Source organism: Polyodon spathula, chromosome 2, assembly GCF_017654505.1.
Source record: "Polyodon spathula isolate WHYD16114869_AA chromosome 2, ASM1765450v1, whole genome shotgun sequence".
NCBI classification, from domain to species: Eukaryota; Metazoa; Chordata; class Actinopteri; order Acipenseriformes; family Polyodontidae; genus Polyodon; species Polyodon spathula.
Window position 1 is genome coordinate 104,700,060 of NC_054535.1, and position 21,643 is coordinate 104,721,702.

The following is a 21,643-nucleotide window of genomic DNA, read 5'->3' on the forward strand; positions in this document are numbered from 1 at the left end:
TTGACTGTGCATCCGAAGGAAGCTTGAATACTAGACCATTCATGCCTTGTTTATTATTTCTATCTTGGAGAAGAAAGTCAGGAGACCGGGATTCTGTATCAAGGTGAATGCATGGGTTGTTCTCCCCTAAGTGCATCTTGTTTTTCAAAATGCAGTTTTCTATATGGGGGTTTGTTTGCACAGTAAATAACAGTTCTCGAATTAAGGCGTATTGCTTGCTTATGACGTGGTTCCTCCTTTAACTTTGTGAAAAAATGGGTCCCCACCTCCCTGGGTTAGGACCACTGATTAACCAAGACGCATTCTGAACTTAACACACAGCTGAACAAGGTGAGCACACTGAAGTTTTATTTGGTTCTGTTATATACACGGATCTGACAATACGACCGCAGTATTAATTTATAAAACAGAATGTCTTAGAAGTTCAGAGAAGGACCTGTCATTTCAAGAGTTTTATGTATGCGTGTTAATGGTGGGATGCGCAGTACAGAAGGAACCGTTTCATTTGAGTGTGGATAAGTGTACATTTGAATAGAGTTTGGGGGGATTTTAGTTCATATTTGATGTACACTGTTGCCATATAGCCATTAGAACACTATCCAGAACGAAGCTTTACCTTGAACATAACATACACCTGTGTAGAACTACAGGGATTAATCGAGTAATTGATTCATGTATAGTATTATCGCGTATCTTAAGATGTACAACAGTGGTAGTAGTAGTAAATGTATTTGTTGTTGTAGTTGTATAATTAGATTTCGATGCTATGTTAAGTAAGGTATATGTTGTTTACAGATGTAAAGTGTGGCCGTTTTTAAGCATTCCTGGAGGTTATTTTTCATTGATTCTGTGGCTTGTCAGCTAAATCATACAAAAACGCTTGCATATGGCAGGAGAGTGAGTTGACGTGTGATGTAATATTCTGACCTCGACCTGCGAGATATTTTCCTTGGAACCTGTAGAGTATACAAGACGCGCGCAGCTGGGAATGCATATTCGGTGGTATCTAGTGTTCAGATCAGTGCTAGTCATTCGAGATGCAACGCAACAGATCGTCATAGAGATCTCCAGCTATCGTATAATAAACTACAAACAGCAGAGCCAAATCTAAATCAGATGTAATGCTTTTAAGGGGAAAAGCGCCCAATTTTATTATTGTGTTTTTGTTGTTCTTCTTTTTCTTAACGGTGTTACATTGAATCTCGTTCAAGTAGTCCGGCTCTAGAATATTTGAGTCGTGTGATAATAATCACATTTACTGTGATATTTTTACATGAATTAAGTATGAATCGACGTACCCTTCATAAATCCACATCAGTTGATATTGTATATTAATACAGTATACAGTATAATTGCTATGTATACAGTACTGTACCTATCTGAAAGAATGAATGTATTGTTATGATGGCGCAAACACCATGGAAGTTAAACCAACGCGTGCTGTACGCTTATTGAGACAACACACATTACAGGAAACCTATATCTGTTTCTCTGTCTATTAATGGATAGGTACACTGTTTAAGTCAATGTGTACATGCATACCAGAGTTTGTACCGCATTAAACTAAAAGGGCAAACAGATACAGTTCGTATTATAATTCGTATTTCTTTGCTGTCGACTGCAGCAAGGCAAATAATTATGCATTGTTGGACCCGTCCAAAAAAAGTAAGACGATGCACTATTGTTAACTAGCAGGGGTTCAAAAAGTGAAAGTAAGATTTAAAGGGGTTTTCAGCGCTCAATTTGCTTCTGTTGAGCTGTGGAGACTGTGTGGCTCCAGTCTGTAGCTGTATCGTGCAGGAGCTGAGCGGGTGAAAGACCGCTTGTGTAGTGCTTATGATGACTGCATGTTCTAACGATCGGGCTAACGATCTTATAAAGGGAATTTATACAAGACCTACACTTCTGTGAAGTGTAAGGAGTGCTGGAGGAAACAGCTGACTAAACAAATATTGGGGCAGAGTCTGTGTAACGGTATAAATTAATAATGCGCTTCTTTATTTACTGCATGAATGGGGACTTTTTGTGCAGTTCAGTGGGTGTAGTCCGCCATCTACTGGTCTCCGCAAAAGGAAAGAAGTCTTTCAAAATTGAGTATCATAACGGCAATCTTTCGCGTGTGCCCAGTACTGTAGTGGTATACAGGCCTGTAGTTGACAGTAAAATACATACATACATAGGACTACATGTAAAAAACGGATCGGTAGTAGGTCTATTCTAATAAAGCCGGACGATGTCAATACGTCTGCCTAGCTGTGGCTTATAATAGTTGTCCCGAACTGCATGCATGAGGGAAGGCAGCAGCAGGGCTGGTAGTTGACGTATTCACATACAAAGACAGAAGCCTGATATACGCGCCTTTGTGCAGCGGTATCGGCGCTGTGCTTCAGTGCGAGAGGTCCTGGGTGAAGCGCCTGTCTGCGGGAACCGAGATCGCTACAATATATAACACGGCTGACATGTTTGGCATTGTCAGCGCTGTATTGTAAACCTCTGTTTGCGAGAGAGAGATATGTCATTGTCTGTTTCTTCAGAGATGGAGCAGTAAATACGACAGGTATTATTGGTTGTCATACAAAGAGTGTTGCTGCATTTTAAAGGGGTGGCAAAGTCAGCCTTAAACAGGAAGTAAGTTGGAGCTGGCTTTAAATTGACTGCAGTATTGCAGCTCTGCAGATCAGAATGGCAAACATAAGTGACCACTGCACTTTGTACAGTAGATCAACAGTGCCCTCTTGTGGTGGTTCGGTGAATATATTCTGTCTGTCCCTCTCTTAGCATATTCAGTTATGTATAATTCAGATGCATTGTGAGGTAGCACAGCCTGGTTCCTTCAAACAACACATGATACGTTATTTATATCAGCAAGACCAGGGGTGAAACTCTGAACAAAGAAGTGCAGATACTCATATGCACAGCCAGGCGTAAACATTTTAAAATTGGAGACAATTTGAGTGCCAATGAATAAGAACTTTTAAAATGTATACATATCGGTACACAATACATTTGTAAATACAAAATAAGCCTTAAAAAATAACTGATCAGTTATAACCAATTCAGCACAAACAAGGAAGCTGAAAATACTGAAAGCATTGTATCCTCTGCATGTATGGCTCAGTCATGCACTGTAATAGAACACTTAAGATAAGCCTTAAATGACAAGCATTAAGAAGTATTACACTATACAGTAACTGCTGTAGAGAGGGAGTTTTGTTTCAAGATAAAAAAAGGATGATGTTATAAAAAATGGTATTAAAAAACAACTGTTCTAGGAAAAAATTATACTAAATTTCTAAGTCAAACAATACATAATAGCAGCTAAAATACCCCTCAAATCTGTATGTAACAGACACTATTACAACTACTAATAACATGCTTGACTTGGCCATTTTAATCTCTATAGTATTCTCAGCAATCATCCCTGTGCTTTCCAGACCCTGGATACTCACCTGCAACAGGACCTGGCCATGCTACAATAATAGCCGTGGATTAGAACATATATCCCTGTTTCTTGTTTCTTTTTTGTATTTTTTACTTATTACTTATCTTACAATAATATATTCTGTGTGTTGCTCTGTTGTGTTTCTACGCAGATTAATCACCGTGATCTATTCCATAAAAATAATTTTCAGGCAGAAACAGTATAAAAGTAGACTTAAAAAAAAATGTATCCCTGGTATTGTGGTTTCTGCACAATAAACAAAGTGGCAAAATACACATTTTTATAAAGTAATAGCATTACTGTGGTTTACTTCTGCTTTTTTTTTTAGATGTACACAGAACTAAAAACTCATGTTTAACTTAAATAAACTCTTCAAAATGTTTTAGAAAAGGGGGCATTGTACAAAGAAAAAAAAACACCTCAACGTTTTGGTTTTGGTTTATTACAATCCTCATAACAGAAAATACTAGGATCGCAACAAAACAAAACGTTGATCACTGTGCAGCAATGTTTGTTTCTAATATTTCAGATAGTTTCTCAGCCGCACTAAAGAAAATAAATATTACATCATAATAATCAAAATTACTCCATACTGCTGTTTCCATGTTTCACTGCTAAGGTCTTCTTTCATAGATCAATGAATGAGCGTTGACACAAAGAGAAATGTGCAGAGATTTGTGACTTTTGCCAAAATGGAATCTGATCAGAATGAAAGCACGGCCAGTCAACATGCAGTGATTATGCTGACATTAATGGTGGCCAATAGCAGCTGACAGAAACAGAAGCAGTATGAGGAAACAGAATGCAAGCAACACTGTGCTGAATGAAAGCGCATTTGAGAAATGTTGCGCTAGTGGACTGGGTGGATGGAATGCATCCATGTTGGATGAAAAGCGGATTAAATAAGTCCTGGTACTCAGTACTGGCATCAAAATAAGTCCCGGTACAGAGAACTGGTGAGTACCGGTAGAATTTCACCCCTGACCTAGACAATCCCTAAGACTGAAGTTTCCAACACATTACTACTGAGCATGAATAGGCTGTAAGTGTGATGATGTTTGTAAGATCTCTGCAGTTGTCCTGAGGCAGTTGCTGAGATGTCGTTTTATAAAGACAGATACAGTGCTGTACACACGCACACATTATGTCCACTATTTTGCAGTGGCAGGCAGGTATTTCATTTACTTTTCATCTGAGGATTCGTTTTCGAAATTCCTATCTGGGATATACTGTACAGCAGCACCTGTTGTGTTTGTTACCTATTGAAGAGGTTCAACAATTGTTTCAAAGCGAATATGAGCATTTTTTAAAAGCTGATATGAACACGATTACAAGATTTTTATGCTTTTAAGACCACCCCTGTAAAACAAACTTATAAGTGATGACCTCTGGAGAATGTACACATTTACACCAGGAATAGCATGGCACTTCAGGGTCCTGTGTGTAAATGAGACACTGCATTTAAAACGTAAATGAATACATCATATTGTATGCAGCATCGTAAGCAGAGCTGCCATTCTACCAAGGGTATAGCTGCAGTATTTATATCACTGCTTGGTATGTATTATTCAACCTCCAAATCTGTGTTACACGGCAAACCAACAGAGAAAATAAAGGAGTCTTTTGTACTTTACCAGAATTTTTACATGAGCATCTAGCTATGAGAACACGACCTCAGTGTTCTCATAGCTAGGTATGGCCATGATCATATGCCATTTTCTTTCCCAGTGCAAGGCTCTTTTGAGTGTAATAGTGCACATTACAAGGATGTGTATGACAGCGCTTTAACTTTATATTTACTTCTTATGGCTTACTGCTAACAAAATATCAAGTAAAACAATAAAATAAGATAAAAAATGTTAAAAGATTCTGAGTAAAACCTCAAACTGAATATTTTGTAGCTTGCCAGAGGTGGGATTGTGAAAATCAAAGTTTAGTGGGTGTGTACGTGACTGACCCCTACAGTTAAAATGAAGTAGTGGATTCTTTTTTTTATTTTTATTTTTTCTGAAAGGTATCAATCAATTGTAACATTTTAAAACTGGGAAGAAAGTCCTCACAAGATATATAACTGATCCCACCTGTTTCTAGGTAGTTGTACAGGAACACAAAGCTCTGGTATAGCATAGCAAATGCTTAGAGAATTGTTATAAAGCAAAACAAATCATAGTGAAAGGCAGGTATGTTAAGTGCAATTTAAAGTGTTGCTTCAAGCTCCCTCCCTTTTTTATATGAGTTTTAAACAATAAGATAATGGTAGTGGAGTAAATCTGTTCCAAAGACTCTGAGAAACACCATGGTGTTTTTACCAGCTGGGGAGCGTGGAAGTGCCAGGCTCGGCTGATTACTCCTATCTAGTCTGTATTACTCTTAACAATAGTGCGATGGTGGATGTGTTGGGATGAGAGACAGGCCCTGGTGTGTTATCCACACAGCTTCAAAGCAGCAAGCTGAGGTTTGCGTTCTTAGCCTTGTTTACTGAACTGGACTTTCACATGATTCAGATGGCATTAGTCCAATCATGTTCATAGTGGTGAAAATAGAGGTATGTATTTAGTCTTTTTTTATCTATTCCAGAGCGAAGTTTTACAGGTGCACTATTCTAGTTTATTTAGTTTATGTTGCCGGTCTCCTATGTCATTTGTTGAATTGTATATATCATAAAGGATTCCTTTAACTTTCGTCTGTAGCGAATATCATGACAGCATTTGTCTTTGTAGGTTAGATTTGAGAGCCTTGGAATGAAACCCAGGTTGTTCCAAGAGTTTAAAATGGATACTTGTGAAATCTCTGTTTATATATGCCAGACCATATAAATAATGATAATTAACAGTTGGGTGCACAAGTCATGTTGCATTTCAGTACGCTTTGCATTCTGACAGCATCATAAAATTGGCACATCATGAGGTTAAGCAAAGTAAAAGCTGCTAATGGACTGTAAAATGGGCACCATAAGATTAATGGTTTAAGAATTGCATCACAATGGATGCCTGACAAGTTGACGGATCTGTAGACCTGACTACAAATACAAACAGGAGAATCAAAGACGAGTGTGTCACAAGTCTCCATGCAGCAGTGAAGTGTTGATTTTTGTGTTTTTCTCTCGGCTTCCCGAATGATATCCTTGTAAAACTCTCCTCCTCTGTAACATTGACCTTATACTTTCACGTGCAGATGCAAATGCATACAATTAGTGCAGATAACTGCAACATACTGTAATTGGTTGTAGTATTCTCAAGTATTTGCTTTCAAGGAGGTTAAAGTAGTCAGAAGCATTTACTGTGGTGACTGGAGAATAATTCTGTATTAAAAAAATACCACTACTGCACATTGTAGTATTTATTGTAGAATACTGAACAGACTGTAGAACTATGGGTAATGTTGCTGGATACTACAAATAACCACTTTTTACAGTACAACAAACTATAGTATACTACAGCACATTAGCGCTGGATGTTGTAGTATTTACTACAGAAGGCAGCAGTATTTTTTCACAGGTGTAACCAGGCTTTCCAATCTGTTTTCTTAATGTGTTATCATTAGCACTGGCTCCTCATTTGTGCTGACAGTCTTTTGGTTCTTTGTTTGTCTTTATCAGCATATGTAGATTTCAGAAATATAAAGCAGATTAAAAGTGGAGATGATTGTTTCAGGAAGAAACTGCAACTTGTATAATATATTGTAAAATATTTAAAGAAAAAGTGAACACATCTGTAGTAAAGCAATGTCAGTAAGCAAAGAACCAAAATATGTATTGGTCAACTATAAGGTGAAGAATATTTCTAAAGTGAATATGTACAAAAATAATGGCATACCATAGCTAAACTCAAGCCATGTGCCTTCTAATGTCATTTCCATACGGTTATCGTATGGGCAATACTTGTATTATACTGCGTCTTGAAAGACTTATTCATTCAGCCTCAATCAAATGTACATGTACACAGAAACCTAATCCAGATGTTGCTATTGAGTCCCTCAGCGAACTAATACAGTATTATTCTTTGAACAATAAATGCCAAAGTGTGCATGTTTCCAGACAAACAGACAGCCCTTCACTCTGTTTTGGTTTAAGAGCAAGGATGTATTTAAAACTGAAACAATGCACTCGGTAGAAGATTCATTGCATGAATATTTGTGCAGGGATGGGCTTCTCAACTAAAAGCCTTTGATAACTTGGGAGGTCTGTTGAAAGGAAAGTGAAAAGGTGAAAGGAAAGGAGAAAGAGTACAAGAACCTTGATTAAACGTGATTATTCTGCTGTTTAAAGATTTAGTGAGACATGTTAAGGGTTAACTGGCAATGCCATTGTTAAATGGTGTTGTTTTATTCTGCATGTACTTGTAATGTGGCTGATATGTTATGTTGTTGCTTTGACGGTCTTCATTTTTGCAGAGAAACCAATGCCGACTTTAGCTGGCAAGCAAATTAGATTTCATTATTAGAAATGAAATGTGTGTCCTTTCAACATCCAATCATAATATTCACATGACACATTTGAAGATAACTGTTTGGAAACTAGGCGAGAATTAAAAAAAGAACAAAAACCTATAGGTGAATAAATAGCGGCTCTGTCTGGCTGCTGCATATTGTAAAAGTGCGGATATTTGCAGTATTTTTTTTTTTTTAATTTCAAGTGGGAATTCCTGGCTGAAGATGAATCTACAGAAATAATGATCTTAATAACCAAGTTACCTATGGAGCTGCCAAGGTCTCTCCTTTCAGATGCTGTTTCTGTTCTCTGTGAAGGGTCTGATAGCAGCTGTTTGGTGAGGCAGAGCTGAGCCTGCAGGAAGAAGACCAGCACTGGTACATGAAGATTAGCTCTTGCTGATGCAGTTCACGTGCTCCTATCGCTATCTCCTTTTCAAAAGCTCAGGAAAACATTGTTTTTCTGAATTTTTCTTTCTTAGAAAAACTTTCTATTCAAGGAAAGCTTTAAAGAAGAAATCTTAGAGGCCCCCTAATCACCCTGGCAAAATACTACATTTGATAAATCCTCTTTCATCAGAAACTATAAGCAGAGATTAGATTACTTCTGCCTTTCTGTGAACAAAGCCACACTGACACATTAAGAGATGACTCCATCCTGGGAAAGCTTAACTGAGACCGGTCGATACTATGAAAAGCACTTGGTATGCACATATCACTTGTTAAAACAACAGAAATCTAAAAAAGGTGTTATTTGTTTACTCACACCAGACTGTCACTCCCCTGCCACTATATATAGAGTATATATATATATATATATCATATATATATATATAGATATATATATATATATATATATATATATATATTATATCATAAATATGCTTCCATATTATTTTAAAGTGCTTCAGAGTTTTAAAAACAGCTTGTGCCACCACCAAGTTGTTTGTATGTTTATTGACAATATTACATTTCCTAATGCCTCTCTAGATAGCTTTTTGAATAGTCCTTGTGCTCTGCATGTGTTCATGAAGTAAACAGCACCATTGCTTATACTGTAACCCTGGATGAACTCCAGTAACTGCTCCCTGCAGGCGTGCATTATTGTGTGCATCACTGCTCAGTAGTGTATCACTGCCCTGACTGGTGAGTCACACACATTATTGTTTTGCCAGGGATGTTCACAAGATATCAGTGAGGAAGATATTGTGGTAAACATATTACATAGAGTTACCCACCCCCTTCCAGCACACATACCCACGCAATCCACAGCAGATATATAAACCATAGCAAAGTTTCTAACAGCATGTTGACTTTTAAAAGTATCCGTCACAATTTCAAAACACTCAATCAGAAACAAATATAATAAAAAAGATTGACTTCAGATTCGCTCACAATTTAAATACCACAAAGATTCGCTCACAATTTAAATATTCACTTAGATATTCGTTTGTTTTTCAGAAAGTAATTAAAGCCATTATATTGCTGTGAATGCTGGCAGAGACAGCATAGCAACAGCACGGGCAGGGGGGCGTGGTCCTGTGTGTGTGCCTTTTTTTACAGCAAGACCTTACAATATGTAACACGTTAAAATAGAAAAATATCCCAGGAGTAAAGGACTTACTTTACCCTAGTGAATTAACTTCAAAGCAAAGGAGCCAAATAGCAGTTCAAGTTAAAGATTGTTTTGTTTATTCCCAAAATAAATAGTACATAAACTTGACAACACATTTATTATTATTATTTTTTCATTCCTTGCCATTGCTGTTTCTTCACAGTAATCAGTGGCCATCAACATGTTTTCATAAAGTAATAACAGCAGGTTTACTTGTGCCTTTTTGTAGCTGAACAAGCAAACAAAAACTTAAATTTACCTTTAAACACTTCAAATAAAACAAACGTGGAAATGGCATTGCAAAGTGAAGAGGGGAAAAAACTCACCATTTGAGTTCTTGTTTATTAAATTCCACATAACAGAAAGTTGCAACAAATATATATATATATATATATATATATATATATATATATATATATATATATATATATATATATATATACACATACTGTAATGATCTTGGTTAACGCAGGCAGGCGCCTCACACAGGGCGAGGCAATCCACACACGGGTGGAGGGCCGGCGTGAACCCAGGACCACTTGCACTAAAGCATAGCGCCAGCTCCTTTGTACAGCGGTATTGGCGCTATGCTTCAGTGCAAAAGGTCCCGGGTTTGTGCCCGCCCTCCTCCTGTGTGTGGATTAGCTTGCCTTGTGATGTGTTATCTGTTCACATTTGTTAATGACTGAGTCTTTGCTGTCTGTTCTCATTTGTTAATGACTGAGTCTTTGCTGTCTGTTCTCATTTGTTAATGACTGAGTCATTGCTGTCTGTTCTCATTTGTTATTGACTGAGTCAGTGCTATCTGTGCTTATTTTGGCTGTGCTTTTTCTATGTTTTTAATATTCACTCTGCACGGCTTACTGAAAAAGTTGCTTGTTCTTGTTCATACAAAAAACTGGTACTGTCTCATTTGTTTCATAGTTTTGTTATATAATATGACATTTGTTAAACATGGGCACATTATTATGTGTGTTAATAATACTATATACTGATATTGAGCAACTTCCTTTAAGGTGCAAAAGACAAATGCTTCTGCTGTATAACTGTAAAGGTATGCAAAGGCTCAGGCAGGAAACACTAAATACACCTGCAAGAATGCTAATTTGCTTGAGAAGAAACTCACCACAAATGAAGCAGACATATTCAAGCCAGTGTATAATTGGACCTGTTTGTTATCGTTTTATAGAACCCCCCCCCCCCCATTGAGTCTGTCCCGTACTGTTCAGTTTACCTCCTCCCCAGCCTCAACCTCATTTTCAGCCTTGCCAAGGGTGTTTTCTATTAGTCATTAAACAGCCCTCTCACATTTTCCAAATGCAATGAAGGCTCTGGGCATTGTATGTGATGGCTGCACTGCTCCTGTGACCTGAGAATCCTGTCTTTTCTTATGAGGCTCACATTGATCTGTGGTCCTATCTTGCTATTGCTTATTGGTTTAGCGCTGTGGGCTTTCCCAGAATGGTAAACGCTGTCTGTTTCTACTGCTGTGGGTGACACGCTTTACTGATAAATGCTTTAGATTACAAAGAAGCATGTGAAAATTTTGGAAACTATCCCTGCATTGGCAGCCTGCACAGCACTGAACAAGTTCTCCAGCTCTTCCGAGATGAATAGGGTTAAAATAAGAACATAAGAACATAAGAAAGTCCATCTTGCTCGTTTGGTTGTTAGTAGCTTATTGATCCCAGAATCTCATCAAGCAGCTTCTTGAAGGATCCCAGGGCGTCAGCTTCAACAACATTACTGGGGAGTTGATTCCAGACCCTCACAATTCATGTTAAAAAAGTTACAAAAAGTGCCTCCTATATTCTGTTCTGAATGCCCCTTTGTCTAATCTCCATTTGTGACCCCTGGTTTCTTTCTTCAGGTTGAAAAAGTCCCTTAGGTCGACATTGTCAATACCTTTTAGAATTTTGAATGCTTGAATTAAGTTGTAGCATAGTCTTCTTTGTTCAAGACTGAATAGATTCAATTCTTTTAGCCTGTCTGCATATGACATGCCTTTTAAACCCAGAATAATTTTGGTCGTCTTCTTTGCACTCTTTCTAGAGCAGCAATATCCTTTTTGTAGTGAGGTGACCAGAACTGCACACAATATTCAGATGAGTTCTTACTAAGGCATTGTATAGTTTTAACATTACTTCCCTTGATTTAAATTCAACACTTTTCACAATGTATCCGGGCATCTTGTTGGCCTTTTTTATAGCTTCCCCACATTGTCTAGATGAAGACATTTCTGAGTCAACAAAAACTGCTAGGTCTTTTTCATAGAGTCCTTCTTTAATTTTCATATCTCCCATATGATATTTATAATGCAATGTGTGCAGTACCTTACACTTTTCTCTATTAAATGTCATTTGCCATGTGTCTGCCCAGTTCTGAATCTTGTCTAGATCATTTTGAATGACCTTTGCTGCTGCAACAGTGTTTGCCACTCCTCCTATTTTTGTGTTGTCTGTGAATTTTGCTTACTATACCAGAATCGAAATCATTAATGTAGATTAGGAATAGCAGAGGACCTAATACTGATCCCTGTGGTACTCCACTGGTTACCACACTCCTTTCTGAGGTTTCTCCTCTAATCATTACTTTCTGTTTTCTACATGTTAACCACTACCTAATCCATGTACATGTGTTTCCTTGAATCCCTACTGCGTTCAGTTTGACTCTGTCAAAAGCTTTCTGGAAATCTAAATAAACCATGTCATATGCTTTGCAATTATCCATTATCGATGTTGCATCCTAAAAAAATCAAGCAGTTTAGTTAGACACAAAACCACGTCTATGATTTTGGACTCCCTTCAGAAGGGGCCTTTTATTTCTGTCCTTTTCTAATCTATTTCGGATCCTCATTTGCCTAATTACTATTTGGAGGCTGGTGAGGGCTGTTCTGCAGCGCTTGGTTCTGCTGACTGCAGAAACTCTACCTGCCACACTGGGAGAGTGCGTCAGCATTCTAGGTAGAAATGAATGAAAAATCAATCACTGTGACTGCAGTGTGAGCCCCCACAGCCCTAACCTAGTTTGTGTGTGTCTCTCCACATACCTCGTTCAGGTGCAAGCACTCTTTATCATGGTGAGTTGATATTTTAAAATGTTCAGATACAAATTGCCTTAGAGGGGAGTTTAATCTTGTTATGTGCTTATGTTTTGATATGTTTAGCAAGTTTCATTTAGCTGCATGATACTGAGTGTCAAATATGTTAAAATTACATTTACTATGTTTTTATTTTAGTACTGCTGCGTTACAAATTGCTCTTGTGTTTTATACTGCATAGAGAGTTTCTGTTCTTATGCTGTATAATGGCTATTTAAAGAATGTTGAAAGTGCGAGTTCAAAGTTTAATGACTGCTTTAATGGCAATTTCAAGTATAAGTAATAAGCATGCTCATTTCCTTGGGCTGGTTCTGCAATAACAAGATTTACACTGACATTGATGCACATTGTGAGATCTGCATTCCAAGGCTTCACGGGAGTCATACTGCAGTTGGAATTTCTGTGTATGTGTATGTGCAGATCTGTAGCGATAGAGACTTACTCTATGTACAGTATGTTTGCTTATACACTGTATTGTGTATAGTCTTTATACATTATTTCTCCTTCACTTTTTATTAAAATTCAAGAGTATTTCAGAAGGGAACATTTTGTAAAGTTAAATAACACTGCGACATTGTTTTTTTTTTAAAAAAAAAACATAAGATATATTAATCAGGATTAAAATGTTGCTATCTGTATTACCCCTTTTTTCATGATGTGCAGTAGCATTACAGTGGATTAATTTTAATATCATCTTGATTTTTTTTTCCCCCAGTAAAGAGACCCATTGGTGCTGTAAAAATGAACTCCCTGCTTTTGCTAGCTCTGACTTCACTGTGTCTGGCAGATCCCTATGAGAGAAGCTACAGTGATGTGGAACACCATAGAACCATCTACATCTCAGGTAGGATACTACTACTAATAATAATAATAATAATAATAATAATAATAATAATAATAATAATAATAATAATAATAATAAACAACTATTTTATTAATTAACACAACAACATACTAATATACTACCAGCAGGTCAGTAATTGCATTATGAGTTTTGTATTTTTGAGCCAGTAAAGCAGCGTTGGCTGATAGGGTTGACTCTGGCCGTTCACACCTACAGTATAAAAACAGACATTGAGATGCACTGCAAAGGTTAGAACATACTTGGTAAAGTTGACAGTTGGCCTTGTTTCAGATATGTTATCATTCTAAATAAGCTGTGTTTAGCCCATAAGAACATATATGTTATATATATATATATATATATATATATATCTTATATATATATATATATATATATGAAACTGTTATCGTGTGTGTGTGTGTGTGTGTGTGTGTGTGTGTGTGTGTGTGTGTGTGTGTGTGTGTGTGTGGTGTGTGTGTATATATATATATATATAATATATATATATATATATATATATATATATATATATATCATTTAAAATTTAAAATGGTTTTGTTTTAACATGAAATTCAGGTAGAAATCAAATTGTATCATATATATTCAACATCACTATATGTAAAAAATATAGACAAAACTTTTGTTTGGGGAAAATTTTATGATTTTATTTGAAGTTACAGTTATATATGGAAAAACTACTAAATTGTTTCACATCAGCTGCCCAAACCAACTATGATTTTGAAAGCAATTTGCTAAAAAGTCTTATTTTAAACAAGGTACCTCATGAAATCTAATCTTTTCATGGTGATGCAACTATGTTGAAATGCTTTGGTTCCTCAGAGTACTGGTCTTGCAATAGAATAATATATGCAGCTGTATAATGATTGACAGGTTCATTGATTTCTTTCATTTATTTCATGGAATAACAATTGAGTTTCAGGACATTTTAACAAAGACCTGGGTGGGACTTCACTTTTAAATGTGTTTGAGTTTCATGGGAATATGCCTGGTTATTTTCTCCATGACTTTAAGCCTCATTGATTTCTAGTCTGTCCAATTTACAGAGGAAAATTGCTAAACATTAAATAGTTTTGAGCTATTAAGCTTTCTGCGAGAATTGGCAACCAGCCTTTCACCTCCCATGGGGTGCTGAAGTCATCCTAGTTTGCTTTTGCCTCTGACACAGAGCATGGCCCTGCTGATTTTTCAGCAATGTCCAGCGTAGTGTTTAGTCTGGTCAGAGCTGGTTGTGCAACCTTTCAGATCATCATGTTGACTCAGCAGATTATAATGCTGGTTCAGAAGCTGGAAATGAGCTTTTTAGTGTAAATTAATGTTAAATGAGATGAAACACTGTAAACCACTGTTGGGATTTTACGAGAAGACAGTACATCAACACTGGTACAGGATCGCGAGGATAAGTAATTACAATGTCACTTCATGTACTGTAAAAACAGTTTTCAGAAAACTAATGTACTGTAATATGTATTGTGTAAGTGATTTGATTATTCAAAAACAGCGCCCAACTTGAACTTTTTAAAAATCATCACTAGGACCAATCTGGTATGTTATCAGTGTTTCATCTTGATACTACTTGACAAGATACAGAGCAGGTGCGTTGCATCAGCAGCACAGTTTAACTGTAGTGTAGCTGCACTGTGCATACATAATTACAATTCATAACAGTGTAGAACCAGCGCTCAGGGAACATACGTAGGTGCAGATCAATAACATCTCCTTACTTATGGTCTCTTCTACATCAGAAGACACATATGGGGCGGGGGTATTACACAAGCTTCTATTAAAAACAATAGCTTAAAACTGCCGTTTTAGCATTGAATTATAGTTATACTGCAGTTAAGGTGCAGTTCTTATGCTGCTAACACAAGGTTACAAGGTCATTGTATACTGACTTTGGTGAAAAAAAGATGCAGCCCACCCCCCCCAAAATATCAAGTGACCAGCTTAAAAACAAAGGGCCCAATTCTGATAAATGCTAAATTACTGCATGCATTCAAAGTGGAGACGATTTAGAGATACCAAAATACACATATTATAGGAGGCTGTGTGGTCCAGTGGTTAAAGAAACAGGCTTGTAACCAAGAGATTTCTGGTTCAAATCCCAATTTAACCACCAACTCATTGTGTGACCCTGAGCAAGTCACTTAACCTCCTTGTGCTCTGCCCTTCAGGTGAGGTGCTGTAAGTGACTTTGCAACTGATGCATAGCTCACACACCCTAGTCTCATATCTTGTAAAGTGCTTTGTGATGGTGGTCCACTATGAAAAGGTGCTGTAGAGAAATAAAAATAATGCACCATCACCTGTCCTTCTGCATTCACAGTATTCATCTGTTTCAATACTTGATTGTATATATATCAAGGGCAGGAGACATTTAAATATTTATGATAACATTTTATATTATAAAAATAAAAAAAAACAATCAGTTCAAACAACAATAAAAGGTCAATCACTTAAGACGTCAACATAGATTGCATAAGGTTTGGAAATATAAGCCCATAAACTGATATAGAAATACCAGCATAGTACTGCATATCAAAAGCAGATGGACAGTAAATACCAACATGGACACTAGATATTAGCACACTTGACCAGCGGCTGTGTTAATTAAGATTGGCCCCACTTTCATAACTGTTTATGAGGTGTTTAGTTTATGAAGCTTCATACTTTTATGCTCATGGTAATCTTGTAGCTCTTTAGAATGCCTAAGCCACAGTATTACACTTCTGAACGAGCTGATAAAATACTGGTGTTATAATTGCTAAATGTCAAATTAAATGTCACAGTACATATTTTGAGTTTGTTGTAATGGTTGGCATCATGCTCCTGGGTAACTTGATTTACAAGCTATGCAGTATTAAAAGTTATTATTACCTGACTTTCAAACTAATTGGTTTTCCAGTAGCATTGTAATTGATGTCTCCATTAATGGCAAAAGCAAAGTAGGGACATTTGTGATTATAAAATGTGCTGCTAATAACTGATCATTGGATTCTGCTACAGCAAAAGACTAGCAACTTGTTCTTATATATATATATATATATAAATCTGTATGCAGTATCTTCAATGATATCTCTGTTAATAACATGCTTCCGTTAAAAATAAATAAATGTCATTGTTTCGTTTTGATTCAGCACAAAACAAATCACTATATTGATAGCTTGTCTCTAAGATTTTAGTCCATCTTCCCAATTTACAGCCTGAAAATACTGTTAAAGTGAACCAGATGCTCCATGTTAACCCTGTTTAAAATACACAAAAACATTAGTTATGTAAATCCATGCCGTTGCTTTGATCTCATTTGACACTTTTTAAAAGCCACTATTACGATGGAGATTAAGAGTATTATGATTATCACCCCCATTGCTGTAACTGTGTGGGTTAGTGGCTTTATGAATAGTCCAGTGACACAGAATACGTTAACTTGATGATGAAAGACGCTGCTTTCTCTGTAAACATGGTGTTACATTATACCAATGGTCCTAAATTAAGTTGAATAGATGCTAAAGCTATACAAATAAAAATAAATAAAGTGGACTAAGAATAGCATGTTGACAAGCTATTCTCTGGATTTTTGTTAGAGAATACAGTGGTTTTGGAACTGTTGCCATCTTGCTTTCATATTGCAGTCAGTGCTTATAAATATGCTTTACCATACATCTGTAGGATTTACAACGCTTACCTATGTATTACCATACTTTTACTATGCTTTATTACACTTTGCTTTGCTTTTACTATGGGAAACTTTTATATGGAGTAATGAACATGCGCCATTGAGAACTGACCTGCTCTCCCCTTATTAACTAACCCATTAATAAGAGAATGAACTTTGTGAGTTAATTGACTTATGCAATGGGCTTTACATCAATCTGGCTAGACGTTTTCATATTAGATTTCTATGGAGGTAGTCTTATCAGGACTATAGTAGTGTTTTCATGGGTGATACATAGGAATTGATTTAACCATTTAATTTGGTACTTGGTGATATGTCCTAGTTCCATGACCTCAGTAAGACAACTATAAAGCTATGTATTGTGCATTATGCCATATGCAGTAACTGCCTGCGTGTACAGTGCAATCACTACCGTTCCTAACATTAACTACAATACATCTAAATTAATGTTATACTGTAACTCTCCAACTAATTAAATGTCACTCAGATAAAGGGCAATACTATAATATTATAAAATACACTGGATGCTAAAGCCTTGTCAATGTAAACTTGAAAGACATGCATCCTTGTATTTAGATCTCTACAATGTAATCCATATGAAAGCTAGTATCTTGAATATGTATTGAATATAGAGATAGATAGATAGATAGATAGATAGATAGATAGATAGATAGATAGATAGATAGATAGATAGATAGATAGATAGAATTTCCCTTAATAGTACTTAATTATATTGTAGTATACTATAAATAAAGTTATATTTTTGCATCAACATAGTAATTATATTATCTAAAAGGAAAAAGGGGCCAATTGTGAACTTTTCAGTAGTATAAAAGATTATGTTCAAGGCTACAGTACTCTTAATTGTACCTTTATTAACACAAGTTATCGCCTCATTTCAGAAAATGGACCTCGTCTATCAGTGGAGATGGAGCAGACCAAAGTAATCTCCCACCGCGGTGGCAACGCTACACTGCCTTGCAAGTTCCACCGCGAATTCAGCTCCGGCACTGATAACAGTCCCAAGACGAGGATCAAATGGACCAAGCTCACCACAGATTACCTCAAGGAGATTGATGTCTTTGTTGCCATGGGCAACCATCAGAAGAGCTACGGCAGTTACCATGGCAGGGTATTTCTGCAGGAAGCCAGCAACAGGGACGCCTCCCTCATCATCACTGACATCACCTTGGACGACTACGGGAAGTACAAATGTGAGATCATTGAAGGACTGGAGGATGACACTGGAGTTGTCACTCTTGATTTACAAGGTAATTGCTATTTTGCTATGACTGTGTTGTATTTATTTAATATCTGTGCCCCTCCCACCCCACATCTTATTTACTCATAGTAATGCAAATGTTAAATCCTCTTCAGAGGGTTCAGGAACAGTTAGTGCGTGCAAAGTTTTGATTGGTTCTTCAGCTGTCACTCTCAAAAACAATTAATCAACAAGAAATACAGCACTAAAACATATAACCTTATACTTTGGCCATTTTTAATTATTTGTGACAATCAATTAACATCTCATTTAAACTAGTGAATATAGGTTGTTTTATTTTTCTCTTTTTAAAATAACTGTTCACAAAAATGTCTGTTCTTGCCTATATATTGTCCAGCGTCCTAAGATGTCCTGGCAACTGATGAAAAAACTTATGTAGCACAAAAACTATTGTTTTCTGATCCAATGTTTGACAAGAAAATTGAGAATGATATTCCTGCATGACAGAAATAACAGAAACCGTTAGAGGCTGTAAGAGATTCGATTCCTGTTCCAGCCATAAAACATTTCCCCAGGCGAATTTTAGCAAAGATCTGCAAACTCTAATTTTCAATTTGGCTTGAAGCGAATAGTACACAGTGCAGACAAATAATGCAGCAGGCATTTTAGCTTTAGTGCTCTGCAACAGAATGCCTGTTGTAATGCTTAGCTAATACTAGTAATCATTTAGGCCCCTCACAAGTTTGATGGAATAGTAAAGGTGAAATCACGCACATAACAAAATGTTTTTGTAAATATACTATATTTTTTATAAATATAGTATAGTATTTTATAAATATAAATATATTTTTTATCAAACTTGACTGGTCTGTACTGAGCATAAAGTATGTTGTCCCAGTGATGTTGCAATAACTTGTAAAGAGGAGCTGAAAAAGGTAGAGTCCAGCGAGTAGTTCAGTCCGCCAGTGATTTATCTAATGGACAATACTTCAAACTTTTTATCAGTGATTTCCAAATGAATTTACATTTAAAATAAAATGTCAAATCTAAATACAGTGAAATCCATTCTCAAGACCTTCAGAAGAAATATAACAGGTCGAACCATGCAATACATAAACTGTCTTTGTCCATATTTCTAATACTTGTGGGACACTCAGTGAATGATGAGGGACAGCTGTAGAGTAAAGAAAGGGAGGTGGGGGACAATAAGGGTGTCTTTATATTTAAATAATATGATAAGACTTGTTTACTGCAATATACCAAGGAAAAGGCTTAGCAAATCATAGGAAAGTAACACATACCAAATCATGTACACGAGAAATGTGTGAATATTAGTTTCAGATCCATAAAGTAAAAAATAACCAAAAGATTTATTAGATGCTATAAAATGCATCTTAAATAGCTAGAACAACACTTGGTTATTTTATATTGTTTCCTTGGGGGAGTCAGATTGAATGGTCATACTACCCACACAGTGCAGGAATAATCCAAGGTCATTTGCCTGGCACCTTTCCAAAATTGTTTCAGCTGATTGCAGTGAACATAAAAAACATATGTGTTGATATTTAAAGAAATCCTGTTTGACTGAGGGTGTATCAACTTCAATCATCTGGACTTCCTGTCTGTCACTCAGCAGCAAATGCACGCACCCACATGGCAGATGGCTACTCTGTCACAAGCAAGAATACCCTGTATCTTTCTAAACAATGGATTTAGGGGATCTCCATAACAAAAGCTGAATGTCAATGTGTGAATATAGCACTTGTTACAGCTGTGTATAATGGTATAATATGCACGGGGGCTCATACACCAAATTATGAGCTGAGACTCCATTGTTAGCCCTGCTCTGAGGGGCAATCACCAGTCTTGATGCTGATTGGATGACGATTGATGGGTCCCCACATGACTCTATGGGAAGTGATGAGCGGAGACACAGGACTGCTTCTGGTGGTTGGTCTGAGAGACTCGGAGAAGGGGGGGCGGGATTTAGCGGGTGTGGTAGGACTGGGGGACAGCCATGTTGGTAGTGGTGAGTAGAGTGGCATGTAGGGACGAACTATAAAAGAGCCCAGTGTGTTTTTGAAGATAACAAAATATTAGTTACGTGGTTGTGGCCAACAGCAACCCTGCAATTCTTACAGCACATAGCTGTTTGTTAATGTTTGGTACATTTCGTGCCTTTGTCGGTGCCAATAAACTTAGTGTTCAACCCTGTTTAGCCTCCTTGTCACTGTAATTTCCGAGTACATTACAGTATTTAAAACTGGATTCATTGATCTTACTTTTTACATCTCCGTCCTTACTCTGGTCCCACCGCAGTCGGGTATGCGATGGGTTACTTTGTTATAATGGGTTTCAACTATTAAGTCTTTTATATTAGTTTGGCTTCTTGTGTCCTTCATAGAACAAGTACAAAATGCTGCTATGTCTTTTTAAACTCAAAGATACATGTGCTATGAAATTTCTTAAGTTATTAAAGGTGAACAATATAATTTCCCATATAAGTCAACATGATAATGCTTTACTTCTGACATTTACTGGTAAACCTCAAGAATAACCAAGTGCCTTTACCAGGAAGTTTTTGGTAAATGTCAGAAAAGCAATATTTCTTCATAATTACGAACATTTGCTAATAAGCTTCGGTAAGTCATAAAATTAACCGCTAAATGTCAAAAAAGATATATAATACTGGACATTTACCACCTTACTTGGTAAGTGTTGATAGTTTCCGGTAAAACTTAACATTGACTTGATTCAGACTTATACCCAAATATGTATAAAATGAAGTCTGATATACATTGATGTATCATATATACACATTTTGTTGAAATACAAATAATTTATGCAGTTTTTCAAACAAACCTTTTTATTCAAAGCTGCATTGGTTAAACTGAACACTGTTATATGAAGAGGAAATTAAACGTCAGCAAAACTTGCAAAGAAAATGTACAAAATGAAATTTACTGTTTGCATAAGTATTCAGCCCCTTAAGTCAGTACTTGGTAGAAACACGTTTTGCAACAATTACTGCTATCATTTTTTTGGATAGGTCTCTACCAGCTTTGCACAGTAGGATGGTGAAATTTTTGTCCATTATTCTGAGGAATATTGCTCCAGTTCTGATCGGTTTGGACTGCAATTCTTGCCATAAATTTTCAGTTGGATTCAAGTCAGAACTTTGACTGGATCACTCAAGAGCATTAATTCTCTTCTTGTTCAACTACTCCAGTGTGGCTTTGGCTTTGTGTTCAGGTCATTGTCCTGCTGAAATGTGAATTTCCACCCCAGTTTCAGAGTA

General features: G+C 36.6%; 1 protein-coding gene across 2 annotated transcripts in view; it reads left to right on the forward strand.

Moving 5' to 3' along the window:
• The first annotated feature begins 231 nt into the window (after window positions 1-231).
• The window catches only part of LOC121306259 (hyaluronan and proteoglycan link protein 1-like), a 28,375-nt gene continuing 6,963 nt past the window's right edge, over window positions 232-21,643 (forward strand). The window contains exons 1-3 of one of the 2 annotated variants that reach the window (XM_041238005.1): window positions 232-330; window positions 13,301-13,429; window positions 18,026-18,394. In XM_041238005.1, the coding sequence (XP_041093939.1) occupies window positions 13,327-13,429; window positions 18,026-18,394 (472 nt within the window). In that variant the 5' untranslated portion in view covers window positions 232-330; window positions 13,301-13,326. Of the gene's footprint in view, window positions 331-12,481; window positions 12,565-13,300; window positions 13,430-18,025; window positions 18,395-21,643 lie in introns of those variants that run through there. The other variant, XM_041238010.1, reaches the window with a different exon arrangement.